Genomic DNA, 22,645 nt, shown 5'->3' on the forward strand with positions numbered 1-22,645 from the left:
AAAAAAAATGTTTGGCACCAGGCTGGGTGTGGTGGCACACAGCTGTAATCCAAGTGACTTGGGAGGCTTCGGCAGGATTGCAGGTTCCAGGCCAGCCTCGGCAATTTAGTGAGAACTTGACTCAGAAAATAGAAAGGATTGGGAATGTGGCTCAGTGGTAAAGCATTCCTGGGTTCAGTCCTCTGTACTTAAAAAAAAAAAAAAAAAAAAAAGCACTGAGGCTGTAGCTTAATGGCAGAGCACTTGCCTAGCATGGCAAAGCCCTGGGTTCCATCCCCAGTACCACATACCCACACACGAATCTTCAGCAATATCAAATAATTTTGGCTTTCTATATCTTTTTCAAAGAGAATTGAATATTTAGAAGTACTGTGTATTTTCTGATTAAGAAGTGCCATTGTGCTTATTTTTTAAATTAGAATTAATGAGGAAGTAAAAGCATGAATGGAAATCCCTGGTAGTGCCAGTCCCTGGAGCTGGTTCTGATGAAGGAGAGGCTGATCCTCTTCAGTCTCTTTCACTCTTACAGATGCTCTCCCCAAAGGCTCTTGCACAGAGTATTATTCTGCATCTTGATTCTCCCTCTATGTGTCCCACACATTGCTCCTCTGAGCACATGTAAATGAATGTTTTAGGGGCTGGGGATGAAGCTCAGTGTTACAGTGCTTGCCTACCATGTGCAAGGGCCTGCATCAATCCCTAGCCCTGAAAAATATTTTAATTAAAAAGGGGAATGTATTTTTTTTTTCTTTTAGTACTGGGGAGTGAATCCAAGGTTGCTCAACCACTGAGCCACATCCCCATCCCTTTTTATCTTTTATTTATTTTTAAAAAAAGGTTTTTTTTTAGATGTTGACAGAACTTTATTTTATTCATTTATTATATGCGGTGCTGAGAATCAAACCCAGTGCCTCACACAGGCCAGGCAAGTGTTCTACCACTGAGCCACAACCATAGCTCCCCCTTTTATTTTTTGGGACAGGGTCTTTCTCAGTTGCTGAGGGCCTTGGTAGGTTGCTGAGGCTGGCCTCGAGCTACTGGAATTACAGGTGTGTGCCACTGTACCTGACTGGGAACAGTGGTCTGTTGCGTGCATGTACCTGATCTGTTCAGTGAGCCCTTCTCTGTGGGTCTTCGGCCTGCAGTTCAGCATATCTTCACACAAGACATTTCACGGAACACCCTTATCCTCATAGCTTTGCCAATATTTCTGTAGGATACATTTCTGGAAAGGGACTTCCTGGGACAAAATCATAGTATTTTTTTCAGATTGCCTTCCCCCAAAAGTTGTGATAACTGAAATTTATTATGCTGTCCCATCTTTAAACTTTAAAAAAAAAAAAAAACAAAAAAAACTACCTGCTTTCCTTGGTCTGTGGGTTGTCCATAATGCAGTCTAGACTTTGGTGGTGTATTTGATGGGGGACTTTATTAATGTTGATCTTTCTGCTGGGTGTCACACACCTATAATCCCAGTAGCTGGGAGGCTGAGTCAGGAGGGCCACGAGTTCAAGACCAGCCTCAGCAACTTAATAAGGCCCTCAGCAACTTAGCAAGACCCTGTCTCTAAATAAAATATAAAAAAGGACTGGGGATGTGGCCCAGTGGTTAAGAGCCCCTGGCTGGGTTTAATCCTTGGTCCAAAAAAAAAAAAAAAAAAAAATTTACCTTTCTGATTTTAAACAAAAACTGCCCCAGGGCAAGTTTATCATTGCTGACTCTTATGTTCTAAAGTCATTTGTCACTTTGTGATTCCCAGAGGACTTGCATCGCTGGTTTATCAGAAAGAAACCCTCCTTCAAAGAGACAGGTGGGGCACCCGAGCTTCAGGAAGCCCCTGAAGAACAGCTCCCTCTGAACCAGTTCACCACCGTTGATCGAGAAGCCATCTGGGCTGAAGTGGAGAAAGAACCAGAGAAGTGCCCTCCCAGAGGTGAGCTGAGTGATGAAGACCTGCCCTACTACGTGGACCTCCCGGACAGGGTGGGCCCTGGTGCCCCAGACAGCAGTGAGCACACAGAATCGGCAGATACAAGCTCTGGCCACACGGACAGCGAGAACACATCCACCTTCTCGTCCCCCTCCCACGACCCGCAGGAGCTGAGCCATGAGGAGAACTGCTGTGCCCCCATCCCCATGGGGGGCAGGGTGTACCCCAAGCGCTCAGCCTTGCTGGCAGCCTTCCAGCCAGAGAGCTTCAAGTCCAGTGCCAAATTGAGCCTGGTGCGGGCAGACTCGGACAAGACCCAGGCCTCGGAGTCCTTCTCCAGTGACGAGGAGGCCGACTTGGAGCTGCAGGCCCTCACCACGTCTCGGCTGCTGAAGCAGCAGAGGGAAAGGCAGGAGACACTGCAGGCCTTGTTTAAGCACATCCTGCTCTACCTGCAGCCCTATGACTCCCGGCGGGTTCTGTACGCCTTCTCTGTATTGGAGGCCGTGCTCAAAACCAATCCAAAGGAGTTTATCGAGGCCGTGTCCAAGACCAGCATGGACACCAGCTCCACAGCGCACCTCAACCTCATCTCCAACCTACTCGCGCGCCACCAGGAGGCCCTCATTGGCCAGAGTTTCTACGGAAAGCTCCAGACCCAGGCCCCCAACGTGTGCCCCCACTCTCTGCTGATCGAGCTCCTCACCTACCTCTGCCTGAGCTTCCTGCGCTCCTACTACCCCTGCTACTTGAAGGTCTCCCACCGAGACATCCTCGGCAACCGGGACGTGCAGGTCAAAAGCGTTGAGGTTCTGATTAGAATAATGACACAGCTGGTCTCAGTGGCCAAGTCCTCAGAAGGGAAGAACGTGGACTTCATCCACAGCCTTCTGCAGAGGTGCAAGGTCCAGGAGTTCGTCCTGCTCTCACTGTCAGCGTCCATGTACACCAGCCAGAAGCGCTATGGCCTGGCCACCGACCGGGGCAGGGCCTTGCTGGAGGACAGTGTCTTTGAGGAGAGTCTCATCAACCTGGGGCAGGACCAGATCTGGAGCGAACACCCGCTGCAGATCGAGCTGCTTAAGCTCCTGCAAGCACTCATCGTCCTGGAGCACCATCTGGGCCAGGGCCAGGAGGAGGCCGAAAGCCAGCCGACCCTATCCAGGGAGTGGCAGAGGGCCCTGAACTTCCAGCAGGCCATCGGCGCCATGCAGTATGTGCAGCCGCACCCACTCACCTCCCAGGGCCTACTGGTCTCAGCCGTGGTGAGAGGCCTACAGCCTGCCTATGGCTACGGCATGCACCCTGCCTGGGTGAGCCTGGTCACACATTCCTTGCCTTACTTTGGAAAGTCCCTGGGATGGACCGTGACACCCTTTGTTGTCCAGATTTGCAAAAATTTGGACGAGCTGGTCAAGCAATATGAAAGCGAGTCCGTGAAGCTCTCCATAAGGTACGTTTAACTCTGAGGCCTCTTACTGCTCTGATGACGGTTCTGTAATGGACAATTTGCTGTGGATGCCAGTTGGAGCATAAGACAGTCTAATCCAAACCCCTTTAGTGTTGTCAAGAGGGATAGCAAGGAACTGAATGTTCAGATCCTTTAATTCCCCACAGCTTCCCAGGCTAGCTCAGTGCTGCCAGCAAGTCATTTACTGTCATTTTTGCAAAACAGAAATAAAAACATGAGTCGTCTTCACAGAAACCCTAAGACACCTTAAACCATTTCCCCAATAACTGAATATATATATATGTATGTATATATATATATATATATATGTATATATATATATTTTATTTTTTTAAAGAGAGAGAGAGAGAGGAGGAGAGAGAGAGAAAATTTTAATATTTATTTTTTAGTTATCAGCAGACACAACATCTTTGGTTTTTTTTGTATGTGGTGCTGAGGATCGAACCTGGGCCACACGCATGCCAGACAAGCACACTACCGCTTGAGCCACATCCCCAGCCCTAACTGAATATAAAATAGCACCAAAACGCATATCATTCCTATGATGGTCTTTCATTGTGAGAGCTCTCTGGCTGCTTTGTTTATTGTGGGGAAGGTCGCACAGAAAATACACCAAGTACCAGTTTTTTGGTTTATTTGGGTTTTTTTTTTTTATAATTTTTTATTTGTAGATGGACACAATATCTTTATTTATTTACTTTTTTGTGGTGCTGAGGATTGAACCCAATGCCTCATGCATTCGAGACAATTGCTCTACCACTGAGCCATAAGCCACCCAGCCCTCAAGTACCAGTTTTATCCAAATTGAAAAGTCTTTACTTAGCCGGCTGGCTGGTGACTGCCCACTGCAGGACCCATGACTATCTCTGCAAGGAACAGCCCCGAGCCTGAGCATTTTAGGATATTTAAAGGCAAAAACTACATCTGGGTTGACGTAGCTACAAGCAATAGGTACAGAAGCTGAATTGGGCAGTTAGCGAGACAATGCAGTGGGTACATTGGTATTTCCCACTCCCACAGGACTTTCCAGGTTGGCATAGCAGCAAGCAAACAGAGGGAAGGGGGTCAAAATGACCCTAGTTCAGTATACATTAGAGAATGGTTACTAAGATCTAGACAGTGATCTCCGACAAGATACATTCCCCAAGAAAAGTGGAAACCAAGGAGAACAATTTTACATTGTATAAGAATTGCTGTTTTTTGTTGCCAATTGTGTTATGCTAGGTAATTATTAATGGGTACAGAGGTGGGGCTTTCCCAGGGAGAAGCATTCTTACATGATGTGGAGTCCCAAGGTAAAATGGAGTCTATGTGGTCACTGCCCATAGAGCCTGGCCCATAGCATTTGTATGTAGGGTTACAAACCTTTATGGCCTTATTCTCAAAAATTCTCAAAACCTGTTCTTGTTTCTTCACCAAAGCACAACCTCCAAGAAGGAAAACATTTCTCCGGATTATCCACTCACGCTTTTGGAAGGTCTGACAACCATTAGTCATTTTTGTCTTTTGGAACAACCCAACCAGAGCAAAAAGGTACATTTTCCCCCCCTAAATTCAAGGCAGTTTTCACATGTTGCTTTGTCTTCATCATGTTATGATTATTTGGAGTAAGTTAAATGTACGTGAGTAATGTACACATGAAGTCATGCATCTGTATGCAAATTATGTGTGACGCAAACATGTATGCAAATGCTTGCATGTGGTACAAATGTGTGGGCAAATGCATGCATGTACATCATGCAAACATGTAGTGTGTTGCTATGTAGATGATGTGGCTAGGGACCCCCATGCACGGGGGTCAAAACTTTCCCGCTGTCCTAGCAGTTACCATATGGGATAAAGCGTAAAGCTTTAAAGATTGATTTTAAATTTACAAATGTGTGGTTTTTTTTTTAAACGCATCTTTTACTTGCTGTCATGATGTTCTTGAAATCTGAGGGTAAGACGTTGTAGCTGTTTTGGCCCTCACTGGGATTAAATCCTAGACAACATCTGGTGCTTTGGTTGAATGATTGGAAGTGTGTCGTTTGTAGGGTTGGCCTCCCAGCTGTCTCTCTTTGAAAGAAGCCAAGTGTTGTCTGGTTGCGGGAAGCACACTGCCTGGAGGGGGCCCGGGGCCCACCAACCCCAAGGCACCACTGCCCCAGGAAAAGAGAAACATCACTGCTGGGCTGAGTCTCATCTCAGTTTCCCTTCTGACTCTCAGACCTCCGCCGCCAGCGATCCTGCCAGCTTGAGAAATGCCAGGAATGCCATTTTGGAAGAGCTGCCTCGCATCGTGAACACCATGGCCCTTCTCTGGAATGTTCTCAGAAAGGAGGAGACTCAAAAGAGACCTGTGGATCTCCTGGGAGCCACAAAAGGATCCTCTTCTGTTTACTTTAAAACCACCAAAGTGAGAAAGGCCTTTCTCTGCCATCACTTACTTTGTCTTGTATTGGCCCACAAAAGAATTCTTATGTATAGGAAGGTGAACACAGATAACGCCAGTAGATCCCAGGTGGAAGTCGGAAGTGGGCAGCTCCACTTTGTTCATTTGTGAATATGCATGAAACAAGGCAGCATAAATGGCTTCAAGGGTGTTCAAGTACTCAGTCAGCCTCTAGGGAATTTCTGCTAAAACACTGCTTCCTTCTGTGCTCAGCTCTTAGCAGTACCTTTGAAACATGGCACATCAGGTCACCTTGGAGTCTTTTTAAATTAAATTGGCAGCACACAACCCAGAACATCTCCCTGGGTTTTCCCGTCTCCTTCCGGGCACACGTCCTGGCCCCTGACGACCTCTGGTACTGTGTTGAGTGGCTCAGAATTGCCTGCTGCAGCTGCTGTCAGTCCAGTGCCCCAGGAGCCACACGTGGCCTCTCCTTACACATAGCACTCGGGTTCTTCCATCCTGCATTCCTTCATTTAGGTGCAATGAAGCACAGGATCCAGAATGTTCTGTTGGTTACAAGGCTGCCCTGCAGGGGAATTCTGATGTAGTTCAAGCTACCAAGTAACCTGCCCTAAAAAGTTTCAAAAAACCCTTTGCACTGGGCCTGTCTGAGTCTATTTCTTCGTCTGTGAGACAAGGTTATGGTTAGTGTTCTGTCCCGTGGGTAGAAAGATTAATGATAGTAATGGGGAGTGCTTATTGAACACTCGTTCTCACCCTCCCCGAAGCCCCCAGGGCAGTGGAGTGGGACTCCCAGTTATCTCTCTAGAAAAGAAACCTGCTAGAATGGAGAGGACACCTCTGTCCAGGCTCAGTTGTGTCTGATGTGAAATAAATATGGGGAGTAAGTTCACAGCACCCAGCAGTCATTCCTGTGCCTGCTGACGTGTGCCAGGCCATGTTATGCACGTGGAGGAGACACAAGGCCCCTGCCCTTGTGGCAGAGACAAGGACCAATGATGAGGGGAAGCCCTTCAAGGAGAGACAGGCTGCTGTGACAGCATGCAGCAGGAACTGGACTTGGTCTGAAGTTACCAGGCAGAGGCTGAGCAGACTCCAGGTAGGAGGAGTTAGCGAGAGTGGAACATTTCAGGCCTGGGAACTCTGAGTCTGCAAAGCAAGAAACAGACAGCCAAGGAGCAGAAAATCCACAAGGACCAAAGGGAGAGAGCTGGGTGACATCCAGAGCCAGGAACAGTGTATTTTAAACTGTTTTAATAATACATTGGTTAAATAGTTCTTAATGGAAAGTCAGCTTTCCACATGGCCATAAGCCAGCCCCAGCTGCAGGAGGCCAGCTCAGGCCAAGGTTCCTAGGTGCAAAGCGCTGGCCGGGCCTCCTGGGTTCCTCTCCCTGTCTCTGGAAGTTTTGCATGACTTCTTCAAGACTCATCCAGGGATGGGGTATGGCTCAGTGGTGAAACCCTTGCCTAACATGTGCAGGCCCTGGATTCCATCCCTAGCAACCTAAAAAATAAAAATACGATGGCACTCTGCGCACAGCTGGGGGCCATAGACATCATCCTGAGACTCTGATCACCTCAGCTTATCTCAGCTGACTGTGCCCTCCACCCTGGCCATGCATTGAGCCTGCGTGGGAGGCACACCCCCATCACACACCCAACTTCTTGGAGGGGGACTCCTGGCCTTCCTCTTCCTGGGATCCACCCAGCTATGAAGTGTCTCAGGATGGTATTGGGACACTAATGTGACAGGTCCTGCTCTCTGTGCTTACAGTAGGTGGTGGCCAAATGTATCTTGCATGAGAGCCCTGATATTTTTCTGCAATCATTTTGTTTTCTATTTTCTAGACCATAAGACAGAAGATTTTGGACTTCTTAAACCCCTTGACTGCCCCCCTTGGGGCTCAGCTGATAGCAGCAGTTGCAGCTGTGTGGAGCAGAAAGAAGGCTCAGCGGCTCAGTAAGACAAAGGTAGGGTGAGTGGTGGGAGGGGTACACTTACTCCACAAAGAAGCACCTGAGGCTGGGCATGGTGTACACACCTGTACTCCCAGTCACTCAGGCTGAGGCAGGAGGACCTCAAGTTCAAGGCCAGTGTGGGCAATTTAGGGAGACCCTGTCTTAAAATAAAGAGGGCTGGGGAGATAGCTTAGTGATAGAGTGCCCCTGAGTTTGATCCCCAATACCAAAAAAAAAAAAAACAAGAAAGAAACGCTGGAGGGTTGGAATCACAGGTGATGTTGCATGTCAAATGGGAAAACCATTGAGTTAACTTCACCCTTTTAAATGTCTCAGTTAATACAGCCACATCTCAATATGGGTTTGGGGCGGGAGGAGCCCACCTCTGCCTTCTGCTTTCTGATATACCTACAATGGTGTGGACAACATGTCCTTTTTTATCAGTGCATATTAATTATATGAAATAACAAGGTTCACTGTAGCAGGATCCTACATGCACATACTTTGATCATGTCCTAGCCCTGCCCCCCACCCTCCTTTCCCTACCCTCCTGGTCCCCTGACCTATTCTCTAATAGTCCCCTTCAACTTTTCATAACAGGTACATTTTATGGAATTTAAAAACCACCCATGAACCTGCCACCTGGCTTAAGAAATGGCTCATTGCCTTCCTATGAATACTGCTGTGGGTTATTTATTCCCTGGTGCTAGTTACAGGTCACCACTTTTTTTTTTTTTTTGGTACCAGGGATTGAACCCAGGGGTGTTTAACCACTGAACCATGTCCTCAGCCCTTTTTTTTTTTTTTTTAATAGAGACAGGGTCTTGCTGAGTTGCTAAGTGCCTGTCTGCTGAGGCTGGCTTTGAACTAGTGATCCTCCTGTCTCAGCTTCCTGAATTGCTGGAATTATAGGCATGTGCCACTGCACCTGGCATCACCACTTTTTTAATGTGTAAAAATATCACTTGTCCACAACAGTAAAGAAAAACGACGCTGTCGTGTCCCTATGCATTTTGTCCGTGAACTCATGGGTCGTGTCGTCCTCCAGGACTCGGTTTACCTCCTTCTAAAAGGTCTGCACATTCCTTGTTCTACCTGGGACCTCCCTCAGAGAGGAAGGCCTACACTGGAAACCCCACAGTGTTCCTGGCTCCATGGTCAGGGCAGGCTCCTGCTCTGAGGAAGAGCCAGGCGTTGGGTCCCCAGGTCACCCTCCGTAGCACCTGTGGGATGCTTCACAGGCCCTTTAGCATATCAGAAGAACCAGGACTTCCTGGAGGTTGGCACCTATATTGCCCTTTTATTTTATTTATTTAGTACCAGAGATTGAACCCAGGGATGCTTAACCACGGAGCCACATCCCCAGCCCTTTTTAAATTTTTTTTTTATTTTAAGACAGGATCTCAACGAGTTGCTTAGGGCCTTGCTAAATTGCTGAAGCTGGCTTTGAACATGCAGTCCTCCTGCCTCGGCCTCCCAAGCCCCTGGGATTTCAGGCCTCTGCTTATGTCAGCCTTTTAGATAAACACGTTATCTTTTTTTTTTTTTTAATATTTATTATTTAGTAATCGGCGTGTACAGCATCTTTGTATGTGGTGCTGAGGATCGAACCCGGGCCGCACGCATGCCAGGCGAGCGCGCCACCGCTTGAGCCACATCCCCAGCCCAACACATTATCTTTTTAACTGAGGAGAAGAGAAAGTATTACCAGGGGGTTCTTTTTTTTTTTTTTCAGTTTTTAAAAATATTTTTATTTTATTTATTTTTTATGTGGTGCTGAGGATCAAACCCAGGGCCTTGCATGCACTAGGCGAGGACTCTACCGCTGAGCCACAACCCCAGCCCCACCAGGGGTTCTTTAAAACTTACAATACCAAAAGACAGGCTGTAAGAGATGGAGGGTTAGATTGGAAAAAGAATTGGGAGAGGGTCATAGCCTCCATTCCTCTTCCCAGCATAAGGAAGCCATTCTCAATTTCAGTTTGTGGGGGGGAAATTCAGTCCATTTCCCCACACCCTCAGCCCCTAAAATACTTTCTCATTTCAGACATAACAGTATTACTCCAGCATCCACTGCAGCTTTTATCCCTGATTTATGTTTCTGTGGCTATTGCTTAACTCACTCTAGTCCCACAAATGAAGCCCTTTACCCAAAATAGGAAACAAATAGGAAATATTTGTTCAAATAATTAAAGCAAATTTCTGTCTCTGGGAACAGCTACCCTAACATACATTTTGTGTGTCATTTATTTTTGTTTTCTCTCAAACTCTCAAGGAATTCTTTTTTTCTCTGCAGATAGTCCCAGTGGCAAGTGCATCCCAGCTCACCCTTGTGGACTTGATCTGTGCACTCAGCACCCTGCAGATGGACACAGTGCTGCACCTGGTGAAGGAGGTGGTGAAGAGGCCACTGCAGATCAAAGGGGACGAGGTGAGAAGCCCAGGAATACTGTTCCTGTAGGGGAAGGGTTTGGGCTTCATTAGGATTTGTGCAGCAAGGACTAAAGGAGAGCAGGAGGTAGGGTGAGCGACAAGCAGGGACTCCGGCAGAGTCGGGGAAGGTGGGAAGGTACAGAACACCATGTAGAACTGGGCAGCTAGCGGATGAGGGTTGCTGGGTTTGCTGATAGCTGCTCAGGGTGGGTAGGCTCCTACCTTACCAGAGACTGGGAGACAAGACCTTGACTTTTTTGTCATTATACTTCAAAGGGATGGCTCTGAGGTCCTTGAGAAAGAATTCCTGCATTGTAAGAGTTACATGGGCACCTCAAAGGGACAGAAGGAATTTTCATAATTACGAACTATTTTTATAAATAAAATGTTCTAAGAAAAGGATGTAAGGAGCCTACAGTCAAGTGTGGACAGGAGCAGGTGAATTCCTCTGGTGGCCTTGAGCTTTCCAGGCAGGGACTTGGAGCAGGGTGGTGACTAGGGCTCTCATTCCAGGGCACTACTAGAAACTATGCTGTGTGTATTTGCATTTGCCCAAGCCTCCTAGTGTGGGGATTGGAGGAAATTCCCTATGCTGAAGTTCTTTTATTGTTTGGCAGTATTTGGGATAGGGCCTAGGGTCCAGGCCTCACCACTGAGCTACGTACCCTGTCCTTTTTGTTGTTTTATTTTGAGACAGGCCTGGGCGAGAGCCGACTTGGGAGGAGAGGCATGTGGAGCTCAGCTCAAGGCCTTAGATTAAAGTTATATGTTCTTGTCCTTCTTTAGTCTCCTTCCACCTGTGTTTTTCTTTCATCTCTCCTACCTCAGAAGCTGGTGAGCAAAAGCTAAATCATTTGAGAATCATAAAATTATTCTCAGTCACCATCATCTTTACCCCATAGTGAGAGATGACTGCAGATGATCTTATCTTCAGCAGTATTTATAGACATGCTGCCGGGGGCTGGAGATCTTGTGCGTGGTTGTCCTGCCCTCGTCTTCTCTGGAAGGGCCTCTCACATGTAGCACAGGACACCTCTCCATAGAAACACCTGGGCCGAGGACCTGGCTTCTGTGGGCTGTGAGCCCATCCTATGCTCAGGAACCTCATCCTTTCCAACATCTGTGGAAAGTCAACTCTGTGCATTGCCTGGTGGGGATCCTAAGCTGTGCAAAAGGGTTCCTGCCCTTGGTCCACATTCTAACCCTGATATTCTAGGTTGGAAAATAAATGAGAAAAGAAGAGAAGCCCACCTAAAATTTAACACTGAGAGGCCTGGTTATGGCACCAGCCAAGTGATAAGGATGTACAAGAACCCAAGATAACTTCCACAGTGTTTGCTGGAGCTCTGGCCCAGCATCTCCGAGAACATGTGGTCCCCCTGTTGCCGATCACTTTTTTTTGTTGTTGTTGTGCTGGGGATTGAACCCAGGGCCTTGCGCATGCTAGGCAAGCACTCTACCAGCTGAGCTATATCCCCAGCCCTGCCATTCACTCCTGTACATGAATATTAAAGCAGCAGTGTAGATCAGAGAGGAGCAGGGATAGAGAGGCAAGCACATCCTCGGCCTGCTGGGATTTAGGACTGAGCAAGTGGTGGGTGTCAGGAAATGACACTCCCTGAGGGTGGCCCATGCCTGCCCTGCCTCTATGGTGGCAGAAGCATAGGAAGTATATAGGAGAGGGCCCTGTGGTGGCTTGCCCAGACAGAGTGGGCACTTGTGGGTTTTGTTCCCTCGCATTACTTGAATGTCTACAGATATTGGCAACTTCCTGTTTTGTCTAGGCCTTAGGAGGAAGTCGATGGCAGACTGGTTTTTAGCATTCCAAACCCAAACTACATTTTGTTTAGTTCCTTAGCTCAGCTTCTACAAATAACCTTTTATGAAGAAGCCAGTGGGGGGTGGGGGGCAGCGCGGAATGTGTTTCAAAGCCACAAAGGAGTTCAGCCACTTGGGGAGGTGGTGCGCTGGCTTTGTGAGAATCTGTGTAGCTAAGAGGTGGAATTGCTCTTGTCCCCTGTCTGTAGGTAAGCAAGTGGACTTATGAGGGTCAACACTGGCCCAGCTTTCTGTTCGGGGAGATTCAACTAAAATGCCAAATTTTACTATGGTGTGTCTTGTTTTATCTGAAAGATTTTTCGGCTAAAATCTGTTTTTTGTTCGGATGCAGAGCTATTTCTCTTTGATTTGGATTCTTTGATAATCAGTCTTCTTTCCTCCCAACTTGGAGTAATTGGTTTTGCTTTAACTTTCAGAAGTCGCCCCTTGTGGATATTCCCGTGCTGCAGTTTTGCTATGCTTTTATCCAAAGGTAATGTAGTCCCCTCAGATACATTGCTGAATTGCAGATGCTACTGCAGTGACCATGGACGTAGACAACTCTGGTTTTCTTTCTTTCTTTTTTTTTTTCATTTTTGTAGAACTGGATATTGAACCCAGAAGGGCTCTACCACTGAGCTACATCCCTGGACTCACTCCCCGCCCCCACTTTATTTATTCATTCATTTTTTGCAGTACTAGGTATTGAACCACAGGTGCATCACCACTGAGCTATATCCCTAAGCTCTTTTTTTATGTTTTATTTTGAAACAATTCTCATTCAGTTGCCCAGGCTGGTCTCAAATTTATAATCCCTTCTGCCTTGGCCTCCCTAATCACTGGGATTATAGGCATGTGCCTCCATGCCCAGCTTGGTTTTATTTCTTGACTACTGGAGAGCCTTAGATCAGATAATATCTTAAAAGTGTCCTCATTTCTTCCTGGGGCAAGGGAATGGACAAGTAGCTTTATTTTTCCTTCTCCAGAGATCTAATCTGACATTTAAAAATCCGTATTGACTTCATTATGTCAGCAAAACTTTATATGAGGCCTGTTAAACTTTAAAAGATTCAGATTTGCATTAAATTGATACCAGCCCCTAACACACACACACACACACACACACACACACACACACACACACACACACACACACAAATACAAAGTGTCAAAGGCCTCTCTTAGCAAAAGGAGAAATGATGGTTTTGGTGATTGTGCTCATGGCTCTACTGGCCTATGCTGGGTGCTTCTGCATTGTTTGACTCCTTGATAACTATGGAGGTGTGGAAGTCCTGCACAGGAAGTTTCGCTGACCTCTTTGAGCTCTTAAAAGGCAGCTCCCCCGGGTACTGCTTCAGGGACTATTCTGTGCAGTAAACACAGATGGAGGGGTACCAGTGACTTCTCAGGGAAGCCTCAGTATCCTCACCTATCTGCCCCGAGTGTCACAGCCAGCTACAGTCTCCCTGGTTCACATTTAACATTTCAGTTATTCAAACTTGCCAAGTTATAAAGTTGCAGGAGGGTAAATCGAGGACCATGACCCCAGAGACCCTGGGTCTAGGGGTTACATTCAGAGCGGTTCTCTCCTAGAGCAGTTAAAGATGAGCTGGTTACTTCCCAGACAGTATTGTATAGTGTCTGAACCTTCCCAGCAGCTGCAAGGTAGGTTTTTGCTATCCTTCGGGGTGGCCAGGGACCAGAACTAGGCCCTGGGACTTCTGTCTGCACCTGAGCTTTAGAAGACTGCACTGTTGCCTGGCTTTGTGGCCATCCTGTTAGGGTCTGCCTCATCCCTCAGGAGCCTGCCCGAGAGCTGCTGGGGGTCGATGTGTGTCACCAGCATTGTCAGGGAAGCAGGGTACTAGGCCAGAGAGAGACTGAGACCAGTCATCTCGGGCTTTTATTCTGTTGACGAGGAAGCCACAGCAGGGTTTGGTCCCCTAACTCCAGCTGCCTGCCAGAGCACGAAGGAGAAAAACAAAACACAGGCCAGTCAGATGTGCTGTTTTCCTCTCTGCTTACCAACTCCTGGCCTAAAATGTTTTTAATAAGTAAATGTATTTGCAGTTGTTCATGGATGATATTTTTGTCATTGGAGGTTGACTGTGGGTTGTTATGATCTGGCCCTTGGTATCATTGGTCTAAGATTAGACAGTTACCCCAGTGCAACACACAAAGACAAATGAGGCGAAGACAGAGGGTTAAGGTGATCCTGGGGCCAGAAGCTTCTGCTCCTGCAGGAGGGCATTTAAGAAAAGACCATCAAGGCAGGCTTATTGTAAGGCTGGGGAGGCAAGGGAGAGGGAGATACTCCCTAGAGAATGGAGGGCAGAAGCGTTCAATTTAACCAGGACCAGGGCCCCTGACATGATTCAGCTTTCTGCTTTTGTTAGGATAGGAGGTGGGGCTTTCAGTGAAGAAAATCTGAAGTGACAAATGCTTCCCCTCCTTGGCCTGGTGTTGGTGTAGGGTCCCCCATGTGGGGGGAGTCACACACCTGTGCTGTTAACGTGTTGAGGGCATGCAACTGTGTACTTTGGGCCATTTTACCTTTTCTGGCCTAAGACTGCAAGTGGAAGGTCATGTGATGGTCAGCTGACTCTGGGGGCAACTTATGGGCACATGCATAACTCTGGAACATGATACGTGCCCGTGAGTATAAATGGAGAGAGGGGGAATGTGGAAGGAGACTGGCACCTCAGCGTCAGTTCCCAGCAAGGGGCTTTTCTTATAGTCCTTCCTATCCTTCCCTGATCCATTTCCTGCTCATCCCTAGCTGCCTTCCCATGCTAACATTATTTCCTTTGTTTGTTTAAATAGGCTTCCAATACTAGCCTTGCAGGAGAACTTTGCTTCCCTGTTGGGAGTACTGAAGGAATCTGTGCAATTGAATCTGGCTCCACCTGGATATTTTCTGCTTCTCAGGTATCACATCACCACATTCATATGAAGGTAGTGTTTTCTGTCAGAACATATTTTATTTCTGCAGCATTTTTGATCAGAAACTAATTGTCCCCCAACAGCATGCTGAATGACTTTGTAACAAGAACTCCCAACCTGGAAAGCAAGAAGGACCAAAAAGACCTGCAGGTCTGTATGTGCAGTGTTCAGTGAATGTTGTCATTCCTGCGATGTCATCTTTAGGGTAGGTCACCACCAATGACCAGCACTGGCAGAGTCCCATCTTGGCTTTGCCTTTGATCAAGTTCATCATCTGCCAATGGAGGTGCAGGCAAGCTTGGGGCCTATATTTGCTATGAAGATTCCTGGTTAGTGTTTGAGCAGCCTACCCTAGAATTTACTGGGCCCCCGCAACCCTGCAGGGTATGCAGATGTCTGTGAAGCCCTCACTAAAACATCCATCTGCCATTACACATAGATTTATTTCCTTAAAAGAAGAAAGATTTCTTCCCTTTATTTTTCTCTGTTATAGAAGCATTGCATGCTTATAGAAAATTTTGTAAATATTGAAAAACAAAAGTACAACTTGCTCATATGGAATACTTCTCAGAGCAGAAAGTTGACTAATATGTAGACTTCAAGATGGAGTTAGAGGGGCTGGGGTTATGGCTCAGTGGTAGAGTGCTCACCTAGTATGCATAAGGCACTAGGTTTGATCCTCAGCACCACATAAATATAAAATATTTTGAGATTCTAAAACTAAAAAATATTCTTTAAAAAAGATGGAGTTAAAAAATCACTATTTTGCCACTGTTATAAAATATTGATTGATTGAGATGGTGACTTGTGGTCAAAGGCTTCAATTTAACCTGAGCTGTGTAGTATTTGTCAATTGTTTTCTTTCTTTCTTTTTTAATATATATTTAGTTGTAGATGGACACCATACCTTTATTTTATTTATTTATATGTAGTGCTGAGGATTGAACCCAGTGCCTCATATGTGCTAGGCAAGCGCTCTACCACTTAGCTATAACCCCAGCCCAGTATCTGTCAATTCCAAGACCCCACACACAAAATACAAAAGTCCAAAGATGCTGAAGTCCCTTGTATTAAATGGCATACTATTTGAATATAACCTGTACATATCTTTTTTTTTAATATTTATTTTATAGGTGTAGATGGACACAACACAATGCCTTTTTTTTTTTTTTTTTTTTTAAATGTGGTGCTGAGGATCGAACCCGGGTCCCGCCCGTGCTAGGCGGGTGCTCTACCGCTGAGCCACAATCCCAGCCCCCCTGTACATATCTTCCTGGATTCTTTTAATCACCTCTAGGATACTTATTTTGCCTAGCCTTTGCACCTCTTTACCTGTAATATATTTGATAATAAACTGGAAAATATGTTTCCCTAAGTACTGAATTGCTAAGTAAAGAGGTGTTATCCTGTACTGTTTAGGGAATAATGCTGAAGAAAAAAGTCTATAGGTGTTCAGTGCAAATACAGTTTTCTTTCCGATACTTCCATTCCTGGTTGATTGAATGTGTAGATCCCAAGGCTTGTCTAATAGTTTTATGTCTTTAGTGATATTATTGAAAATTGTTATGATCCCCAGCATTTGTATAAGGTATATCCTGCAACAGTATCAGGACGTACCACAATAGGAACTGTATAAAGCATAATGAGAAGTTTTGAGTGGCTCCTTTGGACTCAACTTGTGGAGAAGAAAGCATCATTACCATGCAATGCTGCCCTGGGATGTTGATATTTATAGAGAACAGCAGCTAGGGCTTGGACTGGAGGTGGAGGGAGTGTGGAGTTTGATTTCCTGACAGTTCTTCTAGTGCGTGTACATTGCCTTCCTGAGTAAAAGAAAGAAGACCAAGGACATGGGCTGGGTTGCTCACAGTTGCTCACTGCATTTCAAAAATTCATGGGTGTTTCCTAGGTTCCAACAGTTCATGGGTGCTTCTCCTTTGAGACTCAGTGTATTTTTCCTTTATCCCCAAATTTCTATCTCATGGTAGCATGTGAATTGCTACCATGCAATGCGTTCTCCAATGCATACCAGCCTGGTGGCCTCTAAATCAGGTCAGTTCGGAGGCTTATCTACCTGGAGTCAGCTGCCTGCACAAGGGGAAAGCTCTAACCCACTGGCTGTTCCTTATTTCAAATGCACAACCCAGGTTATTTTGCCTGTGCTGCTTATTGTCCTCTAAATCGGGGTTCATTTAATTTGCTGGGGCAATTCAGTACTTAGGGAAACATATTTACCAGTTTATTATCAAATATATTACAGGTAAAGAAGTACAAAGGCCAGGTGTGGGTAGGGACATGAGCTTCCATGCTCCCCAGATGGCCTCCTCCAGGAACTGCTGTGTGTTCAGCTCACTGGAAGATCTCTCAGCCTAGTCCTGGGGGGGGGTTATGGAGACTTCATTATGAAGGAATGATTGACTGAGTCACTGTCCATTGGGGATCAGCTCAACCTTTAGTCCTGTTTCAGTACAGGTGGTTGAAATATGGGGCTGAAAATCCCAACCCTCACCAGGCGTGGTGGTATACACCTATAATCCTAGGAAGTCAGAAGGCTGAGGCAGGAGGATCTCAAGTTTTTAAGACCAGCCTCAAGGGGCTGGGGATATAGCTCAGTTGGTAGAGTGCCTGCCTCACATGCAAAAGGCCCTGAGTTCAATCCCCAGCACCAGGGGAAAAAAAAAAAAATAGACCAATTTCAGCAATTTAGTAAGACCTTGTCTTAAAAAGGACTGGGGATATAGCTCAGTGGTAGAGCACTCCTGCATTCGATCCCCAGCATCACCATATCACAAAAAGAAAAAAAATGGAATATCTACAAAATTACATATATATGTATGTGATATAGTTTATATATATATATATGTATGAATTTAAGATGGCTATATATCTCAGTCATCTTGAAAGATATATACCTTGCCATCATTTTGAGGTGGAAAAATCTATATCTAAATTTATACCTATATCTAGATATATATTATCTAGATATATATCTGTCTCAAAAATGATAGGTAGATAGTTTGGGAGATTTCCAAGGATTTTAGAAGAGAGATGCCAGGAAAGTGGGAGGAAGACCAAGTAAGTATTTCACAGGACATATTTGTGCAATGATCCTCGTGGGAATTCTCTTAGCACAAACCCCATTTCCTGATCTTTCACTCTGCCCATTACTCGCCCCTCACACACACACACACACACACATACAGGTTTGCCAGCCACACATTTGCTCAGGTGCGCCCCCTTCCCACTCGGGAGGCAGATGTGTTTGTTTTGTGCCTAAAAATAGCTCCAAAGCTGATGGACCTTGTGTAATAATTGAGGTCAGGGGTTATAGTTGCTCTTAGCTGGTGGTTGGTCAGCCGTTATAGTGGCCATGAACCCTGCTCAGGGTTCCTGTCTATTCACCTGCTGACCAAGTTCTTCCCTGATGGTGCTCCTGAGAGTGGGTAACCTGTAAGTTCGCCCCCATCTAGCCAATTTATTTAATTTTATTTTTTATATTATTGAAAGATACAATCCCAGTGTCAAAGGACAAAACTACAACAATTTAGCATAACGATATCTCAATTTTCCATTCTAGTCTCAGGCATGCTTAGTCCCAAAGCTCAGCCACAGAAACTCAGTGTTCCATGGGACAGTACTGGGGAGAAAGAAGGGCTTTATTCAGTGGCCAAAGAGTGGAAAAGAGGGAGCTGTGTTTCCCAGCCAGCTTCTCTACTGCAGGGGTTGGGAGGGAGAGGGAGACTAATGAAGGGGAGGAACATCCATGTCTTTTCTGGAAATAGGCAGAGATCTTTCTGGAATTCAGGTGCCAGCTGTTTTTGCTCTCTTCTTAGTCTGGTCTTTCTGGTTATGGCAGCTGATAGATGTCTTTAGCCTTGAAGGAGGAGGACAGAGGCTAAGAAAGCCTGGGTCAAATTATCCTTGTGTTATAGTTTGGGAGAGACATTTCTTAAATGATCAACACATCTACATGCAGACCTGAGTAGAGTCAAGGCAGGGTCAAGGCAGCAGAGTGCCGCAGTCTGTCTGGGCACAAAATCACCAAGCCACCACAAAGCCTTGTAGATTCAAACAGCAACTCTTTCTTCCGGAACTCTCATGGGCACTCTACCCACACTACCTGGGAAATGCACTCCCTCCACCGGGCTCTGTGTCCCAATTCTCTCAGAACCCCGGGAGAACTCAAGGGAACTCCAAAGGAGTGGGTGCCTGAGGCAGCAGGATACACCCCAATCCTGGAGCCGCCCTATTCCCAGCAGGATCCACCCTAAACCCAGAGCCACCCTAATCCCTGAGCAGGGTCACCTTTCAACCCAAAATGCCATGCGTCATTCCTACTTGGCTCTGGCTCTCAGCAGCAGAGGACACCAGCCAAATCTGAAGGTAGAGGTGCAGGCCTTCACACCTGCAAGCCCGAGAAGAGAGCCAGTGTTTTCAGCAGAAGTGGCCTTCTGCTCCCTAAAGAGTAGCCTAGCTCCCCTTACCGTCATAACCACACATCAGAGATGTCACCCGCACCAAGTTAGTGGGAGGCTGGTAACGTATTGCCCAGCTGTGTGACCTCCTCCAAAATTAATGATTTTTAAGTCAATTAAGAGCAAGTGAAGGGCGGGGGATGTGGCTCAAGCGGTAGCGTGCTCGCCTGGCATGCGTGCAGCCCGGGTTCGATCCTCAGCACCACAAACAAACAAAGATGTTGTGTCTGCCGAGAACTAAAAAATAAATATAAAAAAAAAGAGCAAGTGAAGCTGGAGGATTTATTTACATCTCCCAATAATGACTTCATGTCATAATACAGTGTGCTCCATTGAGCTGAGCAGAGGAGCTTGGTGTGATTAAAAAAGGACTGAAAAAAGCAAGAATAACTTGGAAATGACCACAGTCATTTACATTCTTTGTTTTTGCGGTGGCACAAAGTTTGTAATCCCAGCAGTTCAGGAGGCTTAGTCAGAAGGATACAGGTTCAAGATCAGCCTCAACAACTTGGCCAGACCCTGTCTCAGAATTTAAAATAGAGATGGAGATATAACTCAGTGATAAAGTGTCCCTGGGTTCAGTCCCCAGTACCAAAAAGAAATGCTATTCTTGGGCTGGGGTTGGGGCTCATTAGTAGAGCACTCACCTAGCATGTGCGAGGCTCTGGATTCAATCCTCAGCACCACATAAAAATAAATATGTAAAATAAAGGTATTGTATCCAACTACAACTAAAAAAAAAATTTTTTTTTAAAGCTACTTTTCTTGTAATGAGGGTACAGGGAGACATGGAAAAAAATTTTTTTTAAATTAACTAGTTAACAATAGGTTAGTTCAGGTTACTTTTTATCCAACAATTAAGGCAGAGAGTGAACTTCAGTATTAAGCCAATTGAAACTGACCTGTTTGGGGAACCTGTCTGTTACCTGGCTAGTCCTGATTTTTCAGAGGGTTGGATAAACAGCTTAGTTGCAGCTTGGTGATGTGGACATCAGCATGAATGACCCCATTTTCATTTTAGGCTCTTCCTGTCAGGGCTAGTAGTGGAGCTCAGTTCAAAAAGTGGTCTCCTGTAATTTTTATTTAACACTAGTAAGAACCCCTGGTCTTAGAGAAACCAGAAGACCAACCTGTTAACAATGTGCTCCTTTGTTATCAGAGTATGTCTGATTCCTGATGTCTGTGTACCTGGCCAGTACAGTAACCACTGGGCACTTGTCGTTACCAGAAATGCCATCGCCTTTATGTTCTGAGCAAGACCTCAACCATACAAATGTAGCAAAGTTTATTAAGAAAGAAAACACCCAGAGTGGAGGATGGGTCATCTCAAAGAGAACAGCAATTTGTTTTGTGAGTGTGGTTTAATTGGGGTAGGAGGCAAAGTAGGTCCTTTGTGCTCTGGATTGACAGACTCCACTAGATTCCCAAAGTTGCCCTACAACACTTTTACCTGTAGGTGTTCCATGAACCCCCTGAGAAGGGGAGTAAGGCTTCCTTAGGATATGGCGAGGCTATGCTAATAACCTCAGGGCACCTCTCTGTCATCCTGACCAGCTGACAAGTTCCAGTTGGAACTTATTTTATAGATGGGCTGATGGGCTCTGGACCTCGTCACCCTGCTTTCCCAGGGACTCGGGGTTGCGTTGTGTTTATCTTAGGCCATAGTGTAAGACTGGAAAACGCCACACCACACGACACAGAGTGCCAAAGAGTTTTCCACTTTATTACAAAAGGCTGTGTGTTTATATAGGTCTGAGGAGGGGTCACAGGGCTGAGGTAGATAACAAGTCGCCCGTTTATTGGCAAGCTCTTCCATATGTCAGTTCTGGAGCCCAAGAAGTGAATTCTAGTTGGGGCTAAGTCTTCCCACCAGCAGGGTTTGAACATTGGCGCCAGCTGGAACGTTTCGCACCAGTGAAAGAAACAAAGAGGAGAAAGAGGGTCGTTAGACGCCATGCTGGGGTTTTTCTCTGGGGTGCTGCTGCCGTTATATGTTTACCCAACACATAGTCTGGTCAGCATTGTTTGTGCAGGGCCTTGCTTAAGGTGTTGTAGCAGCTAGACCCTCTGGAGCAATCGTACCTTTGCCCTTGGTGCTTAACCCCTGAGTTTATCTTGTCAGTTGTAAGAGGAGTAGTTTATAGGGCTGAGATCAGGTGGGGCCCTGAAGTAGCTATCTTCTCAGACCTTGTGGTGCCACAGAGGCAGTGCTGTTGATTAACTGATTTGTTTGGCACTGAGTATTTTCTTACACCCCTGACCTAACTGCTCAAACCCCTGTGTCTGACTGCTGCCTAACTGCGCACCTGGAAGTGTGGCTGAATTGAATGTGCCAGAAATGTAAAATGCATGTTGGTTCCAGACAGATACAAAATAAAGTGCAAAACCTCATTAGTAATTTTATATTGATTGGATACATTGTGTGTGTTGGATACATTGGGTTAAATAGGACATATTAAAATTAGCTACTTCTAGGACTGGGGTTGGGGCTCAGAGGTAGAAGCACTTGCCTAGCATGCGTGAGGCACTGGGTTCAATCCTCAGCACTACATAAGAATAAATAAAGCTATTGTGTGCACCTACAACTAAAAAAATAAATGTTTAAAAAAAATTAGCTGCCCTGTTTCTTTTTACCTTGTATGTGACCATAGAATACTTGATGTTACGTAAATGGCTCACAGTTATGACCTGAGTTATATGTATTTTTATATATATATTTTTTTAATTGATGATAGAACTTTATTTATTTATTTTATTTATTATATGCGGTGCTGAGAATCAAAGCCAGTGCCTCACACATGCCAGGCAAGTGCACTATCATAGCCCCAGCCCTTGAGTTATATTTTTATTGGATGGTGCTGCCTCTTCGCATCTAAACTTCTTAACTGACTTCCATTCCTCTTCCTCTGATGGCTCTCAGGAAATCACCCAGAAAATCCTGGAAGCCATAGGGAACATTGCTGGCTCTTCCCTGGAACAAACCAGCTGGCTCAGCAGAAACTTGGAAGTGAAGGCTCAGCCACAGGTGGCCTTGGAAGAGTCTGACCCTGAGGAGGACTTGTACGGTAGGTGTGGGGGCATCAGAGGTAATGCTTGCTGCCCTCCTGGGGCCCTCGCTGGCCTTTGGAAGGAGCTTAAGTGTTCTCACCACCAAAAACAGACAGACAGACACACCTGGGGAGAAAGAGAGGAGAAGCTATGAGGTTGGGAAGTGAAGGT

General features: G+C 45.9%; 1 protein-coding gene across 10 annotated transcripts in view; it reads left to right on the forward strand.

Annotated features, from left to right (window-relative positions):
* Dop1b (DOP1 leucine zipper like protein B) overlaps nucleotides 1-22,645 on the forward strand; it is a 106,719-nt gene that overhangs the window by 62,445 nt on the left and 21,629 nt on the right. For all 10 annotated transcript variants that reach the window (XR_013437019.1, XR_013437020.1, XR_013437021.1 and 7 more), the window contains 9 exons: nucleotides 1,760-3,383; nucleotides 4,823-4,934; nucleotides 5,608-5,796; nucleotides 7,647-7,769; nucleotides 10,054-10,188; nucleotides 12,446-12,501; nucleotides 14,832-14,936; nucleotides 15,035-15,101; nucleotides 22,347-22,491. Coding sequence is in view for 7 of the 10 variants with exons in the window: in XM_078044606.1 (XP_077900732.1) it covers nucleotides 1,760-3,383; nucleotides 4,823-4,934; nucleotides 5,608-5,796; nucleotides 7,647-7,769; nucleotides 10,054-10,188; nucleotides 12,446-12,501; nucleotides 14,832-14,936; nucleotides 15,035-15,101; nucleotides 22,347-22,491 (2,556 nt within the window). In the remaining 3 variants the exon portion in view is untranslated. The remainder of the gene's footprint in view (nucleotides 1-1,759; nucleotides 3,384-4,822; nucleotides 4,935-5,607; nucleotides 5,797-7,646; nucleotides 7,770-10,053; nucleotides 10,189-12,445; nucleotides 12,502-14,831; nucleotides 14,937-15,034; nucleotides 15,102-22,346; nucleotides 22,492-22,645) is intronic.

Source organism: Ictidomys tridecemlineatus, chromosome 3 (assembly GCF_052094955.1).
Source record: "Ictidomys tridecemlineatus isolate mIctTri1 chromosome 3, mIctTri1.hap1, whole genome shotgun sequence".
NCBI classification, from domain to species: domain Eukaryota; kingdom Metazoa; phylum Chordata; class Mammalia; order Rodentia; family Sciuridae; genus Ictidomys; species Ictidomys tridecemlineatus.